We start from the raw sequence: 9,206 nt of genomic DNA, 5'->3' as shown, positions 1-9,206 counted from the left end.
GGGGGGGGGGAGAAAAAAGTGCAAAGTAGCAAGAGAATAATGCGAGGCATATTTTTCCTATTTTATCTTGTTGCCAAAGGCACTCACATGCAGACAAGCTGACCATGTATGCTTACCCCTCTGCTGGAGAAGAATATGCAACAAGCTTTCCAATCCAGATTTTTACCTGTTGGAGCATTTCTTCTGTCGCATTCAGTTTCAACTGATGTCCCTCAAGACAGATTTCTAAGTCCCGGATTTTCTCTCCTTGAGCTTCCACCTGGTCTGTAAGAACGCTCACCTGTAATATGAGAAGCACAATGCTCCTGAACTGACTGCAAACAAGTTTCGATTACCGTATACAATTAACATCCAAATGCACATTTTAACAGCAAGTTCTCTTTTAAAGTCCTCAGTGGTTTAATATTCTTGTGCACTGCAGCAACCTGCTCTATCAACACTGATAATTTTTCAGTTTTACCTATATTTTGCATTGATCCTGCACTCTTACCCCTTCTTCCCCTCAATTATTTTGTTTTAATGCAAAAAAGAAAGAGCATTTCTAGATGGAAGAATACCTATAGGTAGTCTAAGTCAGTTCACATGTAAGTCTGAAAAATCAGAAAGCTCCAAACAAGAACATAGGATACTGAAAGCATTTTATGTGGTTTTAGGTCACGCATTGCCATTTCAGGTTCCGTTGGCATTTCACTGCCTTAAAGTGGATAAATAAAACTGTTCATTTGAAAACCAACCAATCACTTCTTATAAGAGCAGAAAAACAGCTTACCTATCAATAAAGCATTCTGAAGTTATAAAGAATGCGATGAGTAAAAGGCATGTTTTAGCAGCGGCAAAGTTCTATTCCAAGAAAAATTCCCAGGCTTTGCAAGCCAAAACACGAAAGTTAAGAAGTGAGATACAATGAATCCCACGAGAAGAAACAATAAGCCACACTGGTAAAGAACTGTGGGAATGGTGGTAAAGACCGGTGAGTGTGTAGTAAGAAAAGACCAGCAACCTAATTCAACGCTTGCAAAGCTGAAACAACTATGCTCAGCAAAACATGAGAAAGATGTGGGAAAACCCTCATGTGTTAATTCCTATGTTAAGCAACACATACACTCTTTACATTTTTATTATTAATTTTTATAAAAGCCTTATTATACAAGGAAAACGTTATCTCACACAAAAAAGGAAATTTAGGTGTTTAAACTCCATTTTAAAAGAAAGGCGTTAACAAACTTATCTATGCTCTCACATCCAAACCCTTGCAACACTTTTAATTAAAAAAACCAGGAAGTAATGGATCTGAAACCCTTAAGATGTACCCACTGTGCAGCACCTCTGAAACCCAATCAATGAACAATTAAGTTCACTTCAGAGAAGCTGCAGAGGGAGTGACTGAGTGATCTGTATTTGTTTTACCTGCAAACATTATGACAAGCATGCCTAGGAAATGAGAACAGAAAAAGAAAACAGGACTTTTTTATTTTTTTTGCCTTTAAAGTAGTTGGCTGTAGGGTGCAGTACAGATGAAAGCAGGATGAGAGGTGACAGGAAGGCAGAAGGCCGTGTGACACATCCAAGCTGGGGCAGGGGGAGAACTCCCCTCAAGAAAGTCTGTTGCTTGTCTAACTTTTTGTTTTGCTCCCACTAAGTGAGTGATGGCACACAAAAAACCCCCAGCCCTGTGAGGTCAGAAAGCAAGAAGAAACAAACTGAATCCTCTCCTTCAGCCCAGTGCGGGTTCCAGAGAAAGAAAACAAGCTCTGCTTAAAGGGTCAGGCTAGGTTCCAACCAGCACTATAACCTGTAAGGAAAACTCAGTATATTAAAAGTGACTGGCAAAGGAATTTAGTAGAACCTGAGCAGCTTTAGAGGCACGTGTTGGATGTTCCAGTCGTTAGGCACATTAGACACTTTGAGCTCATATTTTCCCCTCTGTTCAGAATCACATCTGCCAGACTCTTCAGGGAATGAGTAGGCTGCAGACAACATAACCCCACTGTATGCTGCACTGGCAAGTCCATCTTGCCTTAGTAGTGCAACACCCACAAGAGTCAGCCTGAAGATAATACAGAAGCGAGACATATTGAAAATATTGAAAAAAATCACACTTAGTGGACACTGCCTGTGCTCACTGTAAGGTGCCTTGTACTGCTTCTTCTGCAGCTTCTTCTGCACAAGAGCGCTCCCAGTCTCATGCTCCGTGCAGGCTACAGCCATGGACCACAGTCACCGGCACAACTCAACGTGAGCTATAGAGCAGAGGTGCTCTGTTTCCCATCACTTTCTCATCCTTCCTGCGAGGGTCACACTCAGGAACCAGGTTTGGTCACACCCAGAGGCCAGGTTTGTACTAGCACCCCCCTTCAGGCCAGCATAACCTTAACATGGGACATGCCTGTGTTCCTCATATTCGACTGCCTTTTTGTTGCTGTGGTGTTCATCTACCAGACTGAGGCTTCCATCTACCTTACTTGCCTGGGGGTTTTGGAGTTCTACAGCAATACTGTGCTGTGGGATAGGAAAATATATAAATATTGACTAAGCCTCCTGATTCGATGGAGGAGCGATGGGGGTAAAAGGCAAGAGACGGAGCAATTCTACATCTGATTTTACTGCATTCCTTTTGAGAAAAATTCTAGGCAGGTTTCCAAACCACGTCATAAAAATCCCCTCTTTGCAAGTTTGGCTGGTTGCATTCTATCAGTATCTATTCATGCTGCTGAAGAAACTGCTACTAAAAATTAGCTGGAAAAGCACATAGTGAGCAATAGCCTGGAAGAGTCTTTGTGAACTTAAAACGTTCTAGGACTAGCAGCCCTGTTAAACGCACAAAAGCTGGTACCCTTGGAACACCATGATTCTGGTAAATCTGTACAAGCCCACGAGCACACATGAACGTCAACAACTGACTCTAGAGCACGAACCACATCCAAGATGACAGTGGCTGTCATGTGTAGACAAAGACTATAGTTCTATACACACATGATGAAACAAAGGAGACCTTCAGGGACGAAGCCACAGGTGCATCAGTGCAACTCTCTGGTTCTGAGCAAACAGCTGGGTTTGGCCTCCCAATAGTTGCCGCAATTAGAGTTGGTCATGTGTGTGAGTGAACTGTGTGAGAAGCGAAGGTACTGCGGGAAAAGTTGTTTGCTATTATTAATGGAATCAAGACATTACAGTGAATAACAGGCGTTCTAATAAATATCAGTTGTGATGTCTCCCCTAACCTGATTCCCTCTCAGAAAACAGGGAATTTGCAGCACACGCTTAAACTTCAACCAAAAGGTTTTTTTTCTCTCTAAATTTGGTAATAGCATTTTTAGTTTAATAGTAACAAAAAAAAAAACCTAACTAAGCCTAAGCTTATGCTTCCCAAACTGCTTATTTTACAGCAGCGGTGAGAATCTTGCTCAGTAAATTTACACAAGTATGAACAGAACATGCAGGATAAAACATGCTCACAGAAACTAGTAACTGAGAGCAGGGAGAACACCTACCCAGTATACTTAATTTTTGTTTGATATATTTGCTTATAATACACTTTTGTAAGCATAAAGAATATGCAAAATTATTTAAAGAGTCTCCAGCTTTGGTTTTAAAAAGCATTAAGTAATACTAAACATAAAATAATTTTTTTTTTTTTTTCCCGGAGAAATTGTACAACATGTATTTTTTCCAGGAGGAAAACTTATATGGGACAGCGTATATGTTTGAAAAAGGCTTGGTAAACTGACAAATGGGAAACCTGGGAGATCTTAGGCATCCATTTTATGGCAAAATTTTCTTTTTCCCCCTTAACCTCCCTTCTTAAGCTTTTTGATTACGTAAAGCAACTTTGGTACAGTATATAAGCAGGAAAAATACCAGTTCTATCTACCTGAAAGTCTTCTAGTTAATTAAAAAAGGTGGCACACAGAACCTAGAAAAACTCAAACTAGTAAACCTAGAATGTGATCTATTACTGCAGCATTGTCTGGGGACTCCACAGAATTATTTTCAAGTGTTTTTCCTTTGTCACTATTCTCCCTCTTACTGCTGTTACTCCCCTCTCCTTTACCATGTTACCCCATCAGGAAATCAGTCAGAGGGATTATACAAATTATAAATTCCTGAGTAAATATCAGTTGCATTTGGCGACCTACTAAGATTTGTTTACCAGAAGATACTCTGCAACTTCAGCATTTATTCACTGAATATCAAGTACATAGACAATGTTCTCTTTAGACATACCTGCAGTATGAGCGACTCTTTATCTCCTTCTAATCGCGCCAATCTTTCTTGATAAGTTTCATTATTAGATGAATGATGATTCACCTGTGACTGTGAGAAATTTTACAGTTAATATTAACATATCAAACAAGAGTTAATAAAAAGTGGTATCTATTGGAAGATTGTTATAACACAAAATATATGCAAAATCTGTCTCTAGACCAAATCTGTTTATTTCATATACATTAAAACTTTGGAATACACCTTTTTTTAACTAGATTTTGGATACTTTCTCATTTCCAGCAATCAAGAATGACATGGGAATAGATTTTGTATTTTCTAGCAAAGTATCATTTCATTGGGAAATACCATCTTATCAACACAAAAACCATTTCATTTGAAGTATCTGGTCTCAACAGTCCTTTCCCAAAGTCAAGGAATCTTGATGTTTATTTTTAAATGGAAAAAACTGCCACATGTATTATACTATTTCTAGGAATTATTGAAAGAAAAGTGCAAAATTTTTGTTAGCAATTAAATTATTTAGATTACCAAATTCTTATCAGGAACTACTCTAGGTATGTAATCACTTATGGATTCCTAAATGGCTGTAAGAAGCAAGACCTCTAAACCATGCTCCAGTGAGAAACACCCCAATAAAAACCCCAAACACTATAGATTTATTTTTGAAAATTTAGAAGAATCCCATGGCTTCATCCTGCATGCTAAAACACTGTGTAACTGTGCATCAAAAGTATCACGAGCCCTTAGCAGTTCATTTCCCAGCTCCATTGCAGGCAATGCATTTCTGCCAGGGAACGGGACGCTCCGGCTGGCTTTTCAAAGAATCCACCTTCACTGAGATCCATTCAGCTGCACTAGTCTGCATCTGACTGCTCATTCATAGTTATTTGTACAATGGTACCTATGTAATTATAATCCTCCTCTCCAACTGTCTTTTCAACTGAACATTTGTGAATAGGATTTTAAAAAAGAATATTCATGGCTTCTTGACCTCCGGAGGTCTACAGGCCCAAGTGTAGAACAGAAGAGGAAGATAAACACAGAGATGATTAATGCAAATCAAGAAATCCAGTATTTATGCAATCAGAAGACACTTTTTTAAACCATAAAGTGATGAACTAGACATAAGCGTGATATCTTTACGAGCTGAAAGGAACTGAGCACCCTTGTCTCTGCTAACTTTGAAAGGAATTGAAAGAATCACAAAGACAAAAAACCAAACAGGACTGAAACGTGTATGTCTATCTAGATTAATCCTTTGACCTCAGCTATGCATCCTCAATCATACTGCCAGCCATTCCAGTTGGGCTCTTACTCCGCTTAAAGAAAAAAGACCTACATGGTACTTCAGAATCCAAACTCTTTAGCCTTGCTGGCTATGTTTCCATGAGGGTTAAAACTCTGTTACATAACATTAAACAAGTTTTCTCAATGTAGAGCCCACAGGCCTCCCCCAGTATGTCTTTGGCTCACACACAATGGAAGGGGAGACTTTCCTGCACCTGGAACATTAAGTATCCAGGGAAGAACAGCACACTGCTAGGCACAAAAAGATTGTATAATGACAAAACCTAGCGATGAAGACTGCCTAGTCAAAAATATTTTTGCACCCTTTCTCCTGCCATCATTTGGTATTTTCCTAGGCTAGATTTACAAAATATACCTGTAACCACTTGTGTAGCCACTCCCCCCGGCCTTACAGGAACAGTGAGTTAAATTACTGCCAACACAATTTTACATAACCGGTCTGTCATGAATGCAAAACAGAGTTCAACATTTTATATAATAATTAATAATTACTTCAACATCATATCACAAATAAGATATTTTACTACACTCACATTTACCAAATGTAGACTTCGATGATGTCTGCTGCAGAGTAACTGTGAAATATCCTCTGCTAAAAGCCTGTGTTAAGTCCAGTGAATCACACTCATGAACAGAAAAGGGGGAAGGAAAAAAAAGTCAATCCTGCCAACAGGTCAGCCAGAGAGTGCTCAGATAAGTACAGGAAAGTACAGTAGACAGAAAATGACCTGCTAAATAAAAAATGGCTGATTGACACACAGCAGTTGTTTAAGACTTGGGAAATCTTTGTGGCATGCATAAAGACAAGATAAAACAATGTAATATGAACCAAGGCCATCTGTGGATGGTTGGAGTGCACTCCGCAGTTGTGAAAGTCAGTACTGAGAAGAAACTGAGCAAGTATAGTTGGATATCACACGTATCAGCAGCAGCTGAATATAGGACCTATAACACTAAAGTCATAAGACTACAGACGACTCATGTTGGTGTAAACAATAAACACTAGACTTGTGCAACTACATGACGAAAAGGTTGAATCACCAAGATTTTCTACATAGATATTATTTCTGAAGATGTATCCTTAGAGTCCAAAACTCATTACCTGGGATCCACAAATTATAAGCTAAATATGTTAATCATATTTCTTATAAGGAAAGACTGTGAGAAATCACATAGAACAAGTAAAAAAGTTTATGATAACACATGATGACAGAGTAGAAGATATTATATGCGAAATAAGGTGGTTGAAACTACATTGATGGTAGTACCATTGCAGATGAAAAGTCCAGTGAGTACAATAAATACTTGGCCTAAGGGTACTGCAAAGCAATTTCTTGAAGCACCTGTATTATAGTCTCCTTAGAGATTTTGGATATAGTTTAATGCCTATCAGATTGCATCAGATATGAATGTAATATGGTCCCTGAAACGATTCCAAATCAACTGTTTCTCCTGGTTCTACACAAAAGACAAAAAAGAAAAAAAAAAAAAAGCTTTTGCATGTTATCATCTGCTTCACTTTCTTCCTCATCTTTAGTTTCCAAATCTCTCTCTGGAATATGCTCTTTACTCTAACACAGACGTAATACTGGCAGCTTTTGGAAACTTGACTGTCTAAGTGTCACTTACATGATCCAGTCATTATAGAGTCCTTCTCCAAGAGAAAAGCTTAAATATTCCTCCATAATATATGACACAGAAAAAAAAAATCAGACTTCAGAGTATGATTTTAACAGCTTTGATTTAAAATGGGAATAATCAGCAAAAATATAAAAGGGTATGGCAAGAAAGGGAATAAATGTTTGATTGACTCAGGTATTTGAGAGACTTCTCAGAGTCCAGTAAGCATGGACTGTTATGTTTCCTTGCATGTTATTTTAATAGGAAATAATTGAGAATGCAGCTTGTTGTCAGAACAGAATGACAACCACTGCACGCACTTCTGTACAGATGTTCTGTTCAGAAGGTTCTGTAATAGGATGTTTAGTTGAATCTTGATAGGCTGTAAAAGTAAGCCCCTTAAAGTAAGCACATATGCAAGGTAATAAAGTTTATGTTCTCCTCATGTGCTGTCTCAGTTTCAGCTCAAGGAATCTCCAACACAGCTAATTTTAAAACAAAATATACTTCTCAGGTTGATATGCAAACTGTTAGACAGAAATTTGTCACTAATATCATGGACCCTGTATTGGGCTGTGGAGGCAGGAGGAACTGGGAAAAGACAGCTGGCAGTCAGAGTAGTGATTTATAATCTTTTTCAGCAAGCCACCCGCCTCTTTTAGAAGACAGATTATGTCATAACCCGCCCCTCTGATTCAGTCACGTGAATCACCTTCAGTTCCACTGATAATAAGATGTCTGTGGCAACTATAATACTTGCCACAGTGGGGACAAGTTAATTAGTGGGGAAGATTAGAGACATGCTTGATGTATTATCATTTGTTGCAGTTTAGAAGCTGAAAACAAGGAGTATAGCCAGCAGAGTTCAGTCAATCAGTTTTCCTGCAAACTACCAGCAGCACACAGACCATAGTAATGAAATTAACGCTATAGACATTTTTCAGCCTATTTGAAGTTGATAATATTTAGAAGAGGATGGATTTTCCAACTCTTCAGTACTCTTTTGGGTCAGCAGAACTGACGTTCTGAGTCACAGGAGTTGCTATTGTGTAGTGATGAGTGAGTAGCCTACACTGTAAACATTCTTATTTTGGTACCTGCCTATGGATCCACTACAGATTTAATTTCTTGGCACGTTAGCACTACCTCAGATACACACCCATCTGAATATATGTATGTTCACTCAGTGTACTTGATGAGGAGAAGGCTGGAACAAGATTTATGCATCTATAATTCTTGCCATTCATCTGAAGGCAATTAATAAATCAACAACAGGATTTTCCATTTGCTTTGTTGGTTAAGTGAAGGTGGCAGTCACTCTGAAAAAGCTAACAGCATACGGTCCGAAATTAAGAAAAGATAGAGCTGAGGAAATTTTCTTCCAGAGCCAAGACTTTCCATTTTGCTGCATTCCCTCCACTGCAGTTCGAATAGCTCAGTTAATTTACAATGTCCTTAGAGAGCCCATAACACTGTTTGTAGCAAATATTAGCATTTATGTTTGTGATGCTTGTTAATAATTTGTGGTTATACATGCACGCCTATGTACAAAAATGAAGGCTGTGCCATTTTTAATTGGAATGGTATGTTCTACTAAAGACCAGATGAAAAGATAAGAACAAAGCAACAGGACAAAAGATTAAACTGTATGTGAATCTTCTAAATCACATCCCTTGAGAGAACAAAAGAAAGTCTGCTAAAGATGAGACACTTTCAGCTTCAGGTAGTTGGGGGGTCTCAGGTTCCTCAGCCTTCAGCAGAAACTTTTAACAGTCATAGATTTCTGCTTAAGGTCTGTAAGAGAACCCAGCATCAGTTATCTGCAAAACACCAACAACTTTATGAAAACTATGCCGCTGCCTTAGCTCTCATAGGGTGGTAATATGTGCTTACAGCAGATATTCCGATTTTCAGCTAGTATAAGGTAACTGGGGCAGTTCTGAAATTTTCATCAAAGTACCACATGCCATGAAGTACAGTATAGCTGTACGCAGGGCAGAGTTTTTTCTTTCTGATATTAGGTAAGATATTATCAGAGAAAGTTCTTTCTC

General features: G+C 38.6%; 1 protein-coding gene across 1 annotated transcript in view; it reads right to left on the bottom strand.

Annotated features, from left to right (window-relative positions):
• PPFIBP2 (PTPRF interacting protein, binding protein 2 (liprin beta 2)) overlaps window positions 1-9,206 on the bottom strand; it is a 70,441-nt gene that overhangs the window by 36,480 nt on the left and 24,755 nt on the right. The window contains exons 3-4 of the mRNA XM_009870953.1: window positions 4,225-4,314; window positions 167-280 (exon numbers count right to left, since the gene is read on the bottom strand). Coding sequence (XP_009869255.1) covers window positions 167-280; window positions 4,225-4,314 — 204 coding nt within the window. The remainder of the gene's footprint in view (window positions 1-166; window positions 281-4,224; window positions 4,315-9,206) is intronic.

The sequence above is a fragment of the Apaloderma vittatum genome, unplaced genomic scaffold (assembly GCF_000703405.1).
Source record: "Apaloderma vittatum isolate BGI_N311 unplaced genomic scaffold, ASM70340v1 scaffold18256, whole genome shotgun sequence".
In the NCBI taxonomy this organism is placed as follows: Eukaryota; Metazoa; Chordata; class Aves; order Trogoniformes; family Trogonidae; genus Apaloderma; species Apaloderma vittatum.
Note: the sequence above shows the minus strand (reverse complement) of the source record. Positions and strands in the feature narration are given on the sequence as shown.